General features: G+C 40.2%; 1 protein-coding gene across 1 annotated transcript in view; it reads right to left on the bottom strand.

The window, feature by feature from the left end:
* The window catches only part of PEX5L (peroxisomal biogenesis factor 5 like), a 182,772-nt gene that overhangs the window by 4,348 nt on the left and 160,190 nt on the right, over positions 1-18,234 (bottom strand). The window contains exons 9-14 of the mRNA XM_068545420.1: positions 12,423-12,539; positions 10,044-10,187; positions 6,692-6,762; positions 5,180-5,377; positions 4,347-4,512; positions 3,808-3,965 (exon numbers count right to left, since the gene is read on the bottom strand). Of these exons, the coding sequence (XP_068401521.1) occupies positions 3,808-3,965; positions 4,347-4,512; positions 5,180-5,377; positions 6,692-6,762; positions 10,044-10,187; positions 12,423-12,539 (854 nt within the window). The remainder of the gene's footprint in view (positions 1-3,807; positions 3,966-4,346; positions 4,513-5,179; positions 5,378-6,691; positions 6,763-10,043; positions 10,188-12,422; positions 12,540-18,234) is intronic.

Consider the following 18,234-nt stretch of genomic DNA (forward strand, 5'->3'; position numbering starts at 1 on the left):
ACTCCCTCATACCATACACAAAAATAAACTCAAAACGGCTTAAGGACTTAAATATAAGATATGACACCATAAAACTCCTAGAAGAGAACATAGGCAAAACATTCTCTGACATAAATTGTACCAATGTTTTCTTAGGTCAATCTCCCAAGGCAAAAGAAATAAAAGCAAAAATAAACAAATGGGGCCTAATCAAACTTATAAGCTTTTGTACAGCAAAGGAACCATCAACGAAATGAAAAGACAACCTACGGAATGGGAGGAAATGTTTGCAAATGATGCAACCGACAAGAGATTAATCTTCAAAATATACAAACAGCCCATACAGCTCAATATCAAAAACCCATACAACCTAATCAAAAAATGGGCAGAAAACCTAAACAGACATTTCTCCAAAGAAAACATACAGATGGCCAACAGGCACATGAAAAGATGCTCAACATCGCTAATTATTAGAGAAATGCAAATCAAAACTATAATCACACTGGTCAGAATGGCCATCATCAAAAAGTCTACACATAATAGGGACTTCCCTGGTGGCACAGTGGTTAAGAATCTGCCTGCCAGTGCAGGGGACGTGGGTTCGAGCCCTGGTCTGGGAAGATCCCACATGCAGTGGAGCAACTAAGCCTGTGCGCCACAACTACTGAGCCTGTGCTCTAGAGCCCGTGAGCCACAACTACTGAGCCCATGTGCCACAACTACTGAAGCCCATGCGCCTAGAGCCCATGCTTCTCAACAGGAGAAGCCACCGCAATGAGAAGCCCGCGCACCGCAACGAAGTAGCCCCCGCTCACTGCAACTAGAGAAAGCCTGCGCGCAGCAACAAAGACCCAATGACCCAACACAGCCAAAAATAAATAAATAAATAAATAAATTTATTAAAAGAAAAAGTCTACAAGTACAAATGCTGGAGAGGGTGTGGAGAAAAGTGAGTCCTTGTACACTGTTGGTGGGAAAGTAAACTGGTGCAGCCACTATGGAAAACAGTATGGAGTTTCCTTAAAAAAACTAAAAATAGAGCTACTGTATGATCCAGCAATCCCACTCCTGGGCATACATCTGGAAAAGATGAAAACTCTAATTTGAAAAGATACATGCACCCCAATGTTCATAGCAGCACTATTTACAATAGCCAAGACATGGAAGCAACTTAAATGTCCATTGACAGACGAATGGATAAAGAGGATGTGGTGTGGTATACACACACACACATGCACACACACAATGGAATACTACTCAGCCATGAAAAAATAAAAAAGAACGAAATAGTGCCATTTGCAGCAACATGGATGGATCTAGAGATTATCATACTAAGTAAAGTAAGTCAGTCAGAGAAAGACAAATATATGATATCACTTATTTATGGAATCTAAAAAAATGATACAAATGAACTTACTTACCAAACAGAAACTGACTCACAAGACTCAGAAAACAAACTTATGGCTACCAAAGGGGAAAGGTGGGGGAGAGAGAAATTAGGAGTTTGGGATTAACAGATACACACTCTATATATAAAATAGATAAACAACAAGGATTTACTGTACAGCACAGGGAACTATATTCAATATCTTGTAATAAACTATAATGGAAAAGAATCTGAAAAAATATATATCTGAATTACTTTGCTGTACACTAGAAACTAACACAACACTGTAAATCAACTATACTTCGATTTTGTTTTAAAAGGCCTCCTTTAGTGAACTCAATATGTCTATGTGTACATATATATTTATTTACATCTCTCCTTGCTCCAAAAGAAGGGCCTAAGGTGTCATAAAGTACATAAGAACCAACCTAGTCAGTGAATAAAGGTAGTAAAGATAAAATCAGGTTAGGGAAATCAGACAGAGACAGGAATGAAGCTAGTATATGGAACGGACAGCACGGATTTGACTGCGGCCCTTTGTGGAGCTGAGGTAAAGAGGGCCTCTGCAGTGGCACATTTCACAACATCCACAAAATAAAACAAACAGGCTGCTCAGGAATCACTCAGCTATTCTTGGTTTTGACCTAAGATCCTCATAGAAGACAGAGTATAATCCAGTGACTAATGTTCTTTCTAAGATCCTTTGAGTATAAATGCAGCAACTAGTTTCTAAAGCTTCAATAATTGCCAGTGGCACAATGCTCTAACACAGTTCAGAGACAGCAATTCTTCAGATGTCAAAAGAATGCAATCCAGTTATGCAGCTCTCTCATGACTTACCTAAATAATAATAATAATGATGATGATTATGGCAATGGTTAACACTCATAATAATAATGCCTACTAGGTATTGAGCATCTGCTCTGTGCTAGGCAATTACATTTAACCTGCACAATAATCCTTCAAGGGGGCTTCCCCGGTGGCTCGGTGGTTAAGAATCCACCTGCCAATGCAGGGGACACGGGTTCGAGCCCTGGTCTGAGAAGATCCCACATGCCGCGGAGCAACTAAGCCCGTGCGCCACAACTACTGAGCTTGCGCTCTAGAGCCTTCGAGCCACAGCTACTGAAGCCCACGTGCCTAGAGCCCGTGCTCCGCAACAAGAGAAGCCCGCGCACCACAACAAAGAGTAGCCCCCACTCGCGGCAACTAGAGAAAGCCCATGCACAGCAACGAAGACCCAGTGCAGCCAAAAATAAATAAATAAATAAATTTATTAAAAAAAAAAATCCTGCAAGATAGATACTATTACCTCTTTGTTTTTATGCAAGTGAAGAAATTGAGGCTCAAAGTTATATGCCCAGAGTTATAACACCAGTAAATGGCAGAGCTATGATTTGAACCCAAGTCTGTCTGATCGTAAAAGCCTGGCTCTTTCTGAGAATGAGAAAGGGTTTACATTTTTTGTGGAGTTTAAAACTAACATTAATTTCTCTTTTTTTTTTCCAATTATGAAAGTAATACCTGGTTTAGAAAATAGAAAAAAATAGGAGAAGAAAAGAAAAAAATCACCCAAACTTTTGGTCATTTATGGTCCATGTTGATGGGGAACAGATAGAGGATACAGACCTGAATGATAATGAGGAGTCAAGAGAGGAGGAGAAAGACATTTCAAACTCTAAACCCACCATTTAAAAATCTGTTCCTTTTTCTTTTAATAACTAACTTTACTGGTAAATTAGGTTTAGAACAGCGGTCCCCAACCTTTTTGGCACCAGGGACCAGCTTCGTAGAAGACAGTTTTTCCACGGACGGGGGTGGGGGGGATGGCGGTGACGCGGGCTGTGATGCGGGTGATGGGAGCAGCAGGTGAAGCTTCGCTCTCGCTCACCCACCACGCACCTCCTGCTGTGTGGCCTGGCTCCTTACAGGCTGCGGACCCATACTGGTCTGCGGCCCGGGGGTTGGGGACCCCTGGTTTAGAAAACCTGAATTCTTGGTTGTGCTTTGCCAAAAACTGGCCTTGAGACCCTCTTGAGTCATTCTGCTGGGTTCCCTTGTTCCCACCCCGCCATGGTTCTTTTCTTCCTTACCTGGGAAATGAAGGGTTGAACTGCTCATGTTTCTCAAAGAGTTGCCCTTGGGGGTGTTAAAAACCCAGATGACTTATCCTAAGCCCCAATCAATCAAAATCTCTGGGAGAGGGGCCTGGGAATCTACATTTCACAAGATGCCCCAATGATTGCTGCTCTCTAAAGATTAAGCAACACGGAGGCAGGCAGCTCCTGTTTCAACATCCCTCAGGATCTGAAGGTTTGAAACTTACCCTTAACAAGAGGAGATTACAAAAGGAGGTATTTTTACTGGGAAACAACCTTTCAGATTATTTAACCTCAGCCCTGAGCGTGGCTCTTGGTTGTTAGCCTGCTGCCATACTTCACCTGTAGGCGCCCAGGTTGATGCAGCTTATCCCCAGGTTGTATCTGGACCGGATGAAGCCTGGCTGAATCTCCAGCGCTCGTGTGTAGGCCTCCACGGCTTCCTCGCTGCGGTCTCCGTTTGCCAAGGTCGCCCCGAGGCGGTTCCATAATGAATAGTCCTGATGACAAAATTAGAGCTCTCTAACAACCCGCACAAGCCACAATGACAGAGTATTCCCCTGTTCCCTGCTGAAAGATGATAGCTAAAACTGTATCCAATGCTCATGGACATGGACCATGACGGGTGAATTACTCAAAAATCTTTATGGACAACCCTCTGAAATGACTTTCATTCATCAAAGAGCAGCTACTGTTTGATGCTGTCAGGCAAATCATGTTTCTATTTTAGGTATCTAAGTATTCACAGCCACTGTAGCATATCAGTACCGATCACTTTAAACCATTGGATGCAGGGAAATGAAGTGCAGCAGAAATGCACAAAATGTAGCCTGTGAAAACTTATTTTGTGAGGATATTATGGTTTCTTGCTGTGCACTTACCTCTGGCCGAACAGTTAAGGCAGCATTAAATGCATCTATTGCTCTATTAAATTCTCCACTCAGGTGGAACAGTACCCCAAGACCTGTCTGTAGGTCTGGGTCGATCATATCTCCATTTTGGTGGGCAGCTTCTAGATATAATTCCTTCACTCCTTCCAGAACAGAGCTACAAGGGAAACAAGTTAGATTTGTAATCCAAATAGTCTGAACATAAATGATTTACTAGTATGTTTGCCGTTCCAGGAGAACAGACTGGAAAAATCTTGCTTAAAATATCTTAGCTTAATGAGAGGACTGTTAATATTGTAGGTTAAAAAATACCTGATTTTCACGAAATATTTTGTTGCACACAGATAAGACTGTGCTAAGTAAGGTCTTGATGAGGAGAGTTCCATGGACCCTATGATGCCAATGTAGAAAACCCCAGGGCTAAGTTTCCCAAGGCTTGAGTGAGAATTTAACATCATGATTTATTGCTGATAGAAACAAAATTCCCAGAAGAAAGGACTTTCCTTTTTCCCTACACCTGATTCTCAGGCTTTATAAAACTTGGCACATTGGTATTTATTATAACTTATTTTAGGTTAATTATATGTCCAAAGCATTTGGCTTTGAAATATGGTACTCAGATAAACGTCTGGGAGTGTCCACAATGTAGGGCATTTGTCCAAAGTTTGGCTCTGGTCTCGGCATCAATCTTTTTGGTCAGTGCTGCTCTTCCAGCAGAATGCTGTCCTACAAACCATCCTGAAATGGGTGGTGGTGGGGACCGAGGCTCATTAGTTGCCCTGAAGGTGACTGCGTACATGGATGTAATTTAATGAGAAGGATACCTATCAACGGGAGACTTAGACATCCGCCGGGTGAGGCCTGGAGATCCCTTCTTGCTCTTCACAAGGTATTTGTACTTTGGATTTTGCTTAATCCAATTCTTTAAAGCTTCACAGGCATCCTGCTGATGTCCGGTGTTAGTGTAACTCACAGCCAAAGCCATCAAAGCTTTCAAGTTGTTGGGCTGCAATTCTAAGCACCTGAAAGAAGGCAAAATAAAAGCCAATCTCAGATTTTTTTTGGAGCCAGAGTCTGAACAGTTCTTTAGAAAATGTGAGGTCTTTATTAATTAAATGGTGCAAAAACATTGCTAAGTTTATGTTGTCTCTGGAAATACCATATTTATCTACATGAAAACTGGGACCTCTGCACATTTTTAAGAAAGTTAAAACTCAGCCTGATTCGTGCTAGATTTGGTAATTTTAATGAAATGGTTTAAAAACGATAGAAAATGAGGCTAATCCTGCATAAAATTTATTAGTAATTAGTTTATCTAATGAGAAGTAGGGAATACCACTATTTTAATGCTGATCTACTATCAACATATTAAATGTATCTTGTCCACAAAGCAAACTGACTTGAACTAAATTTGGATGTTAAGAAATGAAAGACTGTACAGTGTTTCATAAAGGAGAGGGAAATTCCCCATGTTTCAACTACTAATATGGGTTTAGGAGGCACGGGCTACAGCTGCTCCCCCTCATGCTATCCCACTGGCCGCTGGCAAGGGCTTTTCAAACTTTGATGTGCATGAGAATCATCTGGGGATCTGGCAAAATGCAGATTCTGATCTAATAGGCCTGGGGGTGGGGGCAGCCTGAAGTTGTACAGGTCCGACAAGCTCCCAGGTGATGACGATGTTGGTGACCTGTGGATAAGACTTTGCTTAGCAAGCCCTAGACAGAACCTATATCAGTTCTTTAGGAAGCGATTACATATATATGGATGTATAATAAACATACATTTATTTATTTATAAGAAAGAGTAGGGAAAGTGAAAGTCTATTTGGTAGGGGTTATTTTCCCAGGGTTTAAATAGGGGCTCTAATCAAGTAAGATGTGATGCTACGCCCACCCAAAGTAGTCTAGAACTTTAGTCAGGGGCTCAGGATGCTGAAACTATCTCAGGAGATTCTCCGTAGACACATGGAACTAAAATTACATTGAGATTATTTTGAGTATGTTTTTCCTGAAGAAAACTTTCAGATGCCACAAAAGGCTAGAAAGCTAAAAAGAACTGTTGATTCAATGAGTCTACTTTATGACTGCGTTTGACATAGACTCTTTTGTGCCAATGAAGGCCAATTTGTAGTTGGTAAAACACTGTGATTTAAGAACACGATTTCTTCATAAATTGTTTTCCAGAGCTAAATGGAAGTAATATGTGGCATCTTGGCACTTATCCTGGTCACATTTTTACAGTGTACTTAACGGTCAAAGGACAAATCTGAAACCACAGGAAGTCCATTAACAAGTGTCCACCAGGCCCACGATTTTGCACTTAGCTTCATCTACCTCTGGAGGGCGACAATAGCTGCTTGTTCATTTTCATTCTCTGCCTGGGTTATCCCGAGGAACTGCCATGCCTACAAAAAACAACTGATGTCAACATTACAAGAGGAAGCAGAATCACTCATGTGCTTTAGTTGGTTCGTTTACATGTGACAGATCCCTCTGTGCAGAGCAGCCTGTCTCGGGTGTAAGAGTCTTGTAAAAGGGAAAAACATCACACGCATTTCTTCATTCAAACTCCCTTGTGACATATGGGTCAAGATTCTCTGTCATTATTTACAAACTCTAAGTATTTATTCTCTCCTGTGGCTCATGGAAACCTCTGAGTTTCTGAGATTTCATGATATTAGGTATCTTAAAAGCAAAAGATAAATATATAAAACGATGCATCTATCAGGAAAAGAGGTAGAAAAATAACTCAGAAATGTAGCTAAATAGTCTAAAGTTTACAATAAGGAACCTCAAGATGTACAAAATAGAATTAGTTTGTATAAATGAAAGTCAAGCAGTTATTATAAGAGGTAACAGGAAATTTAGGAACTAGGGGAAACAAAATGAACCCCGCTACAATGTGTTCATCACTTAATATAATCATTGTTAAAAAGCATAAAACACATATAAAATGCAATATAATGTATATATAATTTCATAGCCTACATTTACACTTTATATTACATTATCAGCACTTTCATGTTTTTATAAAATCTCCCTTATATTTTTTAATTTAAATTCTGTTAAACAGATATCCCATTATTCCCTCAACCAACTCCCTTGTTGCTCTACGTTGTTTCTAATCCTTTGCAATGGCCAATAATGTAAAGAATATCTTCAAACAGATAACGTTTTCCGCATCTGGAATGAAAATTTTTAATATAAAATATTTCTACTTATATACTTATAAGAACAGTCATTCTCACACCATTACAAGCGCAGTACACATCAACAAAACCTCTCATTACACACATTGTCCTCAGATTTACTGGGGGTGTATCAGAGTCTTAGGGATTTTAAAAGGTTTGCATAACTCTCTTCTTTGAGAAGCAATGCTATGAACATTTTAAAACAGAACTCCATGAAAACATATGGAGTCATCTTAAAGTGCTGTAAAAATTGTATCAGCTTTTTCCCTCATGGGTTATGATTACACATACCATACAAACTCATAAAAAATACTGAGTATTTCTCCCCCCAGAATATCAGTGATTCTTTTAAATCTTTCAAATATATACAGAGCAGCTTCTAATTTGATTTCACCTTTCATATATCTTAGAATGCTTCTTAAGAAAAGATTGATGAAACAGTCTTTCTCTGGGGGCATCTTCCTAGCCTTTGGGTGTGGTGTCATTTTCACCATTCACAGATCGTCCATTATCTTAGCATTGGGCTCTCCGTCGATTGAGAAGCCCTGGGTCCTGGTCTAGGATCCATCAGTTACCAAGTGTCCTCATTTTCTCAGTTACGAACCTGGGATAATAATGTATACCTTTTTATTAAACTTCCCAGGATTGTTGCATCAAATGATATAATATATATGAAAACACATAGCATTTAGAAATGTAAGATGACACTATTTTGTTGGGAGGGTTGTAGTTTCCTCTTAACGCAATGACTTTCTCTTCTACATTGATATTTAGATCTTTTAAAAATTCCAATATTTTGGTTCAGAATTCCAACTCTCAATTCAATCTCATTTCACTGTCAACATTTTGACTAACAAGATACTAGGCGCTTTAAGTAGTATCAATAATTAGTTTACTCGTTCTTTCTATACAAACTAAGTACAACCAATAATATTGATAAAGGCTAAATATTGATGTGCCAGGCACTAAACTGGGCATTTTATTTGTATGAACTTATCCTCACGACACCCAATGAGATAGTTATAATTGTGATTTCCATTTTACATGTGAGGAAACTGAACCTTAGAGGGTTTAAATGGCTTGTCCCAGATCACGTGGCTCGTGGCTAACAAGTGGTAGAGCAGGGATTTGAACCCACATGGTTAGGATAGCAGAGCCCAGAGGCTTAACCACTATTCTGTACTGCCTTCTCAGCACTGCATATATAATACATTTCTGCAAATTCCTCTGGGAATATCCCCCTAGAAGATGTTTCCCGAAAATTACAAACTGAAAAAGAAGCTTTGATACCTGCCAGTGTCTTATTACAGGCCTTTGCAGTTTGGGAAAATTAGTGGACCAAGATAAAATTGCAGAAGCCTCTTTGGTGTCTCCCAGTCTCCATCTCCACTCACGCTTCATGTCTCAGAGAAAGGGGCTTTTCTAACGTGCGAATCTGATCGTGTCCCTCTCCCACAGTGGTTCCCCATGGCTTTCAGGATGAAGTTCAACTCTTGGCTACCTCTTCTTCCCCCCTCTCCTGCCACTGTCTCCTCCCCTCTCACCATGGATCCAATGTTTCCTGTCCCTCTGCCCACCCACAAACCATTCCCTCTTAACAACAGCTGGACTCCCCTGCAGTTTTTAATCCTCTCTCCCTCAAAATTCAACTTTGGATTCACTTGGAAGGGAAGGCTGGGTCAGAACCCTTGCTCTCGGCTCTCCTGTGCGTACTCTGAACACTGCATTTATTACACTACATTGATTTATTGACTTGTCTTCCAGATAGAGCACAAATCTGTCCTTTCAACTGGTCCATTTTTTCTACCTCTTCAATATTTTAGGACTTCCCTGGTGGTGCAGTGGTTAAGAATCTGCCTGCCAATGCAGGGGACACGGGTTCGAGCCCTGGTCCGGGAAGACCCCACATGCTGCAGAGCAACTAAGCCCGTGAGCCACAACTACTGAGCCTGAGCTCTAGAGCCCGCGAGCCACAACTGCTGAAGCCCAGGTGCCTAGAGCCCGTGCTCTGCAATAAGAGAAGCCACTGCAATGAGAAGCCCGCGCACCGCAACGAAGACCCAATGCAGCCAAAAATAAAAATAAATAAATAAATTTATTAAAAAAAAAATTTAAGCCAATTCCTGGCACAATTCTCGGGACATGATATGTGCTCAATAAATGCTGAGTGAGTAAATCAAGAGTGAGATATGGTGTGGCTCTAGACCCAGACAAAACTATACTCTGCCCCGTGAAAACTACTGCTGAGCCTCTAGGTTGGCAGTTTTGGTTTTTCGTTTCTTGTCTCCACCTTTTATTTTTGGGCACTGTCGACACTGCAAATTTGGTTAGAAAATAGGTACCTATTTGTAACTTTCAAACACATATCAGGCTTAGCCACGTTAACTCCTTTGGGAAACTTTACTTGATGAAACTTTACTCTGCCACCTAGCAGAACTCTCTGTCACCCTCTGTCCGCCCCTTTCCAAGCCTGGCAGGAGGAAGGGAAATGACACCTCTGCATCTCCAGGGTCCTGAAGAATTGCCGCCTCCATGAACAGGATGGTAACTGGCAGGTCCCCTTCCTTCAGCCTTTTTAAGCCTTCTTCAAATGCTCCAGGCCAGTCCTTGAAGGGGTTTTCAGTGTGAAAGTAATATCCCTACAACACAGAGGGGCCAACACAGATCCATTGATTTCACTCTTCATTGTTATAGTCAGTCAGTTCTTTTTGAATTTGAATTCAATTAATTTTATTTAAATTATCTGATTAATTTCAATGAAGTATAAATTGCTGTTGTTCCCCTTATTTCGACTGTGGTACGTTTTCATTGTGTAAATGTTAGATAACCTTATTTTGTTATCGAATAATATGAAAAGAAACAAAAAGTTACCTATAATGTCATGACTTAAATATGATCACTGCTAATATTTTGGAGTTTGTTTTCCTTCTGGTATTTCTTTTGTTCTTTTTGTTTTAGCCATTTCCTCACAAGATTTTTAAAATACTGACTTTTGGGACATATTTTTGCTAAGTGCTGCCACTCACTTCCTTGAAATGTTAATACCACATACTGTACATCTGTTTATATACAGTGGCCCTTTGGAGGGCTACAAACCATTGTAATATCTAAGATTTTTTTCACCTTCTACTCCTCAAACCAGGTTTTGTCCCACTGGGGGGCTGTATCTCTCCACTGAGAACGTATGCTTTAAAGTTACCATCTTTTATTGAAAAAATTTAAACAATACAGAATGTACAAATAATCTTCTAGTATTTTTCTGAGTATATAAGTTAACTAAGTTCATACTATACATGCAGGTTTGTAGCTTAAGCCCCACTTAATTTTAGTTATTAAAGTTATTTATATTATGCTAAAAATTAATCAATCCTCTTTTGATGGACATTCAGGTTACCGCCAATTTTTTGTTGTTGCTATCAATAAGTAAAGCTACAATGAAAGCCACATGCTCAAATCTTTGTCTGCATGTGATTATTACCTTAGGATAGACTTCTAGAAGGATTTATTATGCTAAAGGCTATGAACTATTTTGAGACCCTTGATATATGTAGCTGAATTGTTTTTGAGAAAGTATGTCCTGACTTAGACTCTCATCAGAAGTATCAGAGATATTATTTGTTGCAATCTTAGTAGCAGAGATTGTCATAAAATCCTTCCAATTTGATAGATACAAATAAGCTAGTCTGTTGATGATGCTACTAAGGTTTTTAAATACATCACATGGAGACCTTCATTCTCCATAGGTGCTTAGAAAGACAAAACTCTTTGTCAAAATCCACAGGGTATGACCAGCTTATGCAGTGGGGTTAGGGATATGGGGCCCTGGGAGTGGGGAGCTCTGGTCCATGGATTACAGCCCAGAGACTGATGTTCTACATCAATGTTCTCTCTTCTCACTCTCGATTTCTTTGTGGAAAATGAACTTAATTAGTTTTAATGAGATGGTTGATCTGATTTTATGAGATTTTTGCCTCAGCTACTGTGGGACAGAGAATACTGGAAGGAGAAAGACATTTCAACGACTACATAGATTGCTAATCCCACAAGATCAGAGACTATTCATCATAGTCCCCAGTATCCAGAGCAAACAGTAAAATTTGTTGGGTTGAACTAAATATCATGGAAGTTATCCAGAACTGAGTATGACTGAGAATTCCTCTACCACAAAATACCATAACATAAACATGTATATATTTATGTTTCCCCTGTGAAAGAAAATTCAATCTTTCCATCTCTTTCTTTCAAGTCATTTAAACTTATTTCTCAAGTGTTTTCTTTTTTCCAAGTGCTTTTAAAAGCATAAATCCTAGAGCAACTGGGACTTCATGGGTAATTTGACTGGCTGTTGACTGTACTCACATATTTGCTGGGGCTCTTCTCAGGGGAATATCTCTGAGGAATCCCCTTGGGACCTGACCTGGTTGTGTGAAGTGTATCTTTTCCACTGAGTTCTTCGCTAGCTGCATAAAGACCACCTGTGAAATACAGCCCTAAGCCCCCCTTTTCACCCCCCTGCCCACTGATATCACTTCTGTCAGCTTATTGACGTGGCTCAGGCATTGTGGGACTAGCCCAGTTCTTGTTCTAACCCGCCCTCAGTGTTAGTTCAGTAACTGGCCAAGCTCTGGTTGGCTGCCAAACTGTCTTAACATTGATAAAAAATAAGGGTATTCCATTCCAGCTTTGCTGCTTTCACGCATTGGAAGATTACGCTGTTTTCATGTGCCAGAATTTCTTATAGGTCAGATTGACATGAAATTGTCTGTTTAATTCTTGGATTTTTTTCACAAAATAGTTATCAACTAATTTATAAAAATATGATCCACAGAGGTTGAGAAAACTGGTCAGCATATATTAAGAAGAGAAATGATCACCTTCTCGCTAGCTGAGATTGTAACCTGGTTCTGGGCTTCTTGGTTCTCCGATATCCAGTTCCTCCGGGCCATTTCTTCCCATTCTGCTTGCATCTTATCCCAAAACTCTGTATCTGACTAGGAGACAGGAAAAATGGAGAGATATATTTAAGAACATGCTATATAATTTGGTTTATTTCCAGAGAGACAGTTTTCCTCATAGATAAAAATGAGTTCTGAGGAGGAATAAAGTGTTCAAACTGGCCACATCCAATGATACTCACGGTTGAAGAGCTTCTGGAAGTCACTCTGTGCTCAAAGTGTCGAATTAGATTAGTTCTTACTTTCTCCAGGAGGAAAACAGTTACCATCTGAGGAACCAGGATCACATAAACCAAATTCAGCTATAAATCCATTCCTTGAACAGTTTCAAGTGTGGGTACCAGGCACACATTTTAGGAAGGGCAGTCTCTCCTAGAGTTGCTCCTAGGCTATGAGGAATTAGAGCAACTGCTTTGGGACTGGCTGGGCAGTGACTTGGGGAGGCAGCTGGCCATGGACAAGAGAAAGCAACATTGGTTGATCCTACTTCGTGCCAAGCGCTGTGCTAGGAGAAAACTGAGTCTAGAGGGTTATGGTCATAAAGCTGGGATTGCACAGGATCTGAACCACAGTCTGCATTCTAAGCTCATGCTCATCACCTTATGGCAAACGTGGCTTCCTGGTGCTAAAGAATGAAGGAGACCAGCTTTGGGTGTGAACTCGACTGAGTCTTCTTCAAGGTATGTATGTATGTATGTATGTATTTATTTTTGGCTGCGTTGGGTCTTGGTTGCTGCGAGCCGACTTTCTCTAGTTGCAGCGAGCAGGGGCTACTCTTCGTTGTGGTCCGCGGGCTTCTCATTGCGGTGGCTTCTCTTGTTGTGGATCACGGGCTCTAGGCACACGGGCTTCAGTAGTTGTGGCACGAGGGCTCAGTAGTTGTGGCTCGTGGGCTTAGTTGCTCTGCGGCATGTGGGATCTTCCTGGACCAGGGCTCGAACCCACGTCCCCTGCATTGGCAGGCGGTTTCCCAACCACTGCGCCACCAGTGAAGCCCTTCAAGGTCTTTTCTATGGCAGGATGATTTTTTGAAAAATACTGCTTTGTGTTTTCCTCTTTATGACTTTCAAGTCTTCCAAAAGGGAAACCAGGCCATTAGCTCTCCTTTACTTCAGGGGAGGTGTGTGTTCCTGGACTGGGGCAGAATTTTTCTTCAAGATCTGTCCCTGGTTGGCTTCTACTTTACTAAGCCTGAAGAGAGTACCTGAGGTGTCCTGGGGGCGGGGGAGGAAAAAGAGGCAAGTATCATAAAGAACTTAAGAGAGGAGGGGGAATTTGCAGGGGCAGGAAAAGAGAAGGAGGGTGGTGGGTTCTGAGAGGAGTGGGAGATGATGCCTAGGTTTTAGGTATTTCCCTGGCAAGTTGGCCCGACCTCCGAGAGGATGACAGAGGGTGTGCTAGGAACTCTGATCCTCATGTGGCAGAGGAATAGAGAGAAACTGGATTTCGAGGAACCACTTGGGGCTTGGTTGGCTGTTAGCAGTCAGCATGACAGACAAGAGGATGGAGGCTCTGTCCTTGTCTTCTGGCACCACATGAGGCTTCCATATTTGGTGCCTGAGACTAAGTTCCCTGCCGGTTTGGTAAAAGAGATGCTTGGAAACCACTTTATTTTCCTTAAAGGAAACAAAGAAATGGGTATTCCTTGAACACCTGAGTCTGGGACTGAGATCCAATTTCTCTGCAAATCTCAATTTCTGTGATTCTAAATTCTGTGACTTGTTGACATCCAATCAAAGGTTGTTCTTTACCTTTTAATCCTCCCAGTCTCACCCTCTACTCCACCCTCATGCCTGGGTGGTGGTTGTTCTGTGGTGGGACCTCTTCTTCAAAGTTGCTCTGAATGATCATTATAAGCTTATTTCTTCTGAATACACACATGCAGGGAAAAAGGGCCAGCCCAATGTGATTAATCCCAGGCTACCAAGTAATAAATAGTACTTTTTGTTCTCCTTCTTTATTATGTCCAGAATACTCACTCCTACCCCAGATACGGGTCCTGTGCCTTCAGTAGAGGCCTTCCCTCAACAAAGGCCCAGGACAGCAGGCATCTTGATAATCTGTGTCTGATATGCTAGAAGCCCATGGAATGGACACCACTTATCCAGGTTAAGGTTAGGAATAAAATTCAAAATTTCTTTTTCAAAGAGTCTTTCTAGTAGAATACCAAATTGTGCCAACAGAATGATCTCAGATACACAACAGCTAGATAAAACACTAGAAGGAAATATCCTACCATGTTAGGAGTAATCTGTCTTTGAATGAAGGGATGACGGGTGATGTTTTTCTCACTTTTTTTGCTCTTCTGTACTTCCTGAATTTTCTATAAGTATTTTTTTTTTATAATTTAAGAAAGGTTAAAAAATAATAAAAAGAAAAATTATCTTTCCTTTTTAAAATACCAGGAAACCTGCACATTTAGATACTGAGGAGACGCTTTCTTGAATAGCTTTTTAAAGATGCAGGTTGAGCTTGTCTGCATAGAAACAAAGAGAAATCTATCAAGTGAATTTTATAATGTTTACTGACTTTCTGAAGCCCCCTGATGGGTGATGTGAAATACCAAGGACTTCAAGTACTTTCTAAGGTAGTTAACTTCCCTTAGTGAGATTCCTTGGAATCTAAAGCGATTACAAGTCTTTTGAATGAAAGAAAGAGGAAGATTTTGTAATGTGTGCATCTCCATTACAAAAGTCACCTTTCCTGCAGTTTCAAATTAGAGCAGTAGATGAATAAATAAGACTGCTGTGGAAAGAGAACCTCAGTTGAGGTGGAGCTGTCAGGCCCTAATTTCATGAGATACACCAGGACTGACTGTTACCACTTAGAATAAGTTCTGCTGACTAATTAAAGTGCACCTGCACAGTTTCATTTAATTACAGAAGACTACTTTTAGCACAATCAATTTTCATCTGGTCTCAGAATCCAGACTTCATTCATGTAAGTGCAATTAACACTGCTTCTTTTCTATTCCTAATCAATTTCAGAGAAACCTGAAACATATTTGAATTTTAAACATTTTAGACATGACGGAGGAGATTTTACATATTGATGATTTTCTTAGCTGTTCTGGGATACTGGTGGATTGTTTTTTACACTCTCTAGGTAATAAATTATCTGCTTACACCAGAAACGAGCTATTGTTTGCAATCCATTTTCATTTTTAAAATAGCTTTCTGATTATAACAATGGTAGATATTCATTAAAAACTTGGGCTGTGCAGTATGGCGGTTAAGAACAAACACTTTCTCCTCATATGACCCTGGGAACAAATTCTGGCTCCATCACTGGCCTTCTGCAAGTCCCTTAATATCTCCAGGTCTCATTTTCCTTATCCTTGAAACGAAGATAGACTAGTGGTCTTGGTTAGTCGTTATTAGGACTGAAAAAGAAAGTGTGTCTGTGGCATAGAGCATATGGTAAATGCTCAATAAAAGTAGGTGTGCCTACTAGTGCTTTTGTACCATTGAGAAAAATATAAAGAATGAAACAAAAATCACCCATAACCTCAAAGCTCAAATACACATCTGTGAGTATTTTGGTGTTTTAATTTTCTGTATATATCAGTACACACCCTCTTCTAGATACCTTTCCCCTCTTCAGTTAAATTTTTCCTTTCTGCCTAATTATTCAAAAATAAGAGCAAGGTTAAGAAGATTATTGCAAAAATGGACTGTTATGTGGCAATTAAAATGGTATTTATGAAGAGTTTATTACAACATGGAATAGGCCTTGATTTATAATGTTCCTTGATATGTAGTATGATCACAATGATAGAAAACAAGTAATGTGTGAGGAAAAAAAGACTATGGAGAAATGCACCCACGGTACTGAGTTCATGGGTTGGGATTATATGAGGAATTTGCCTCACCACCTTCCCTTGTACTTTTCAGCATTTCCCAAATCTTCTATTGCTACCATGTATTATTTTAGTGAAAAAGTAAGATTTGCTTAAAATAAGCTTACATCTTTTCAGTTTCAATTCCTCCGTGACGTTTTCTCCGAACACCCTACACTACGGCAATCTCTTACCTCTCTGAATTCCAATACCGATATTCTCGATCAGTGGTTTGGAAGAAAAGATGTATGTGCTAGCAGCTGCCATTATCCCTGTGAACTTGAGCAAGTCATTTAAACCCGTCTGTACGTTATTTTTTATAATTTGTAAAGTGAGAAGACCGAGCTCATTCGATAATAGCTCAGGCTTCTTTGTCTGTGCAGATTAACTCAGAAGATCAGAATAAGGGGGAAGGGACATCATGGTCCAGGATCCCCTTTTTTTTTTGGAGGGGGGCTTCTAGCCTGTTCACTGATCTCCAAAAATTATATACTTTAAAACATTTCTCTGAAAGTATGTTTGACATTTTCCTTTCACTTTTTGATTGTAAAACTAGTATATAAAAATTTCTAGGGCTTCCCTGGTGGCGCAGTGGTTGAGAGTCTGCCTGCCAATGCAGGGGACACGGGTTCGAGCCCTGGTCTGGGAAGATCCCACATGCCGCGGAGCAACTGGGCCCGTGAGCCACAACTACTGAGCCTGCGTGTCTGGAGTCTGTGCTCCGCAACAAGAGAGGCCGCGATGGTGAGAGGCCCGTGCACCGCGATGAAGAGTGGCCCCCGCTTGCCGCAACTGGAGAAAGCCCTCACACAGAAACGAAGACCCAACACAGCCATAAATAAATAAATTAATTAATTAAAAAAAATTCTATAAGAACCATGACAAAATTAAATACTAATTAAAATATAAAGAATAAGAAAATAAGCAATTTAATTTAGAACCAGGGAATTTTAAGGGATAGCAGCATATTATCAGCTCCCATTCACTAGTCTATTTTGGTTATCTTGAATTTAAATAGAGTTCCTTTCAATTTTGTGGGTCAAACATAAGTTGCTTAGAAACACCCTGGGGTTGTGTTGTGAAGGAACTGATCTATGTGAGATTACATGTCAATTCTGCTTGTGAGGAGTCTGACTTTCCTTTTGCCTCTTTAGATATCCACTGATTAACTGTCATTGGATCAAAACTTAAAAAAAAAAGAAAAAACGCACCAAACAACCAACCAATCCATTCTGCATATGCAAAAGAAAAGAAAGTATCCCTTGCAAGGTGAGGAATGAAAATCACTATGCAAGTTTGGATAAAGTACTTGCCACAATAAACAATTTTCATTGAAGTGAAATTATGTGCAGATGAGTTAGGGACCTCATTGCCCTGGATCTAGTAGCCCAGGCTGGTGAATAGTGGCTGAAACGTCCCCACTCACATCACTTGTTGACTGACAGCTCAGTGTTAGTTGAGGATTCCATGTGGCTGCCCAAAGAACATATTCGACCTGAGGCTGCAATCAAAGATGTGCAGCACCCAGATCAAGGATGGAATTCTTTTTTAAACTTAATAAAATAAAAAAAAATTGAAGGGCAGTTGATTTACAATGTTGTGTTAGTTTCTGGTGTACAGCAAAGTGATTCAGTTAGACATACATATATATATTTTTTTCAGATTCTTCTCCCTTATAGGTTATTACAAAATATTGAGTATAGTTCCCTGTGCTATATAGTAGGTCTTTGTTGGTTATCTATTTTATATATGGTAGTGTGTATATGTTAATCCCAAATTCCTAATTTATCCCTCCTTCCCTCTTTCCCCTTTGGTAACCATAAGTTTATTTTCTATCTCTGTGGGTCTGTTTCTGTTTTGTATACAACTTCATTTGTATCATTTTTTTTTTAA

The sequence above is a fragment of the Eschrichtius robustus genome, chromosome 6 (assembly GCF_028021215.1).
Source record: "Eschrichtius robustus isolate mEscRob2 chromosome 6, mEscRob2.pri, whole genome shotgun sequence".
Lineage (NCBI taxonomy): Eukaryota > Metazoa > Chordata > Mammalia > Artiodactyla > Eschrichtiidae > Eschrichtius > Eschrichtius robustus.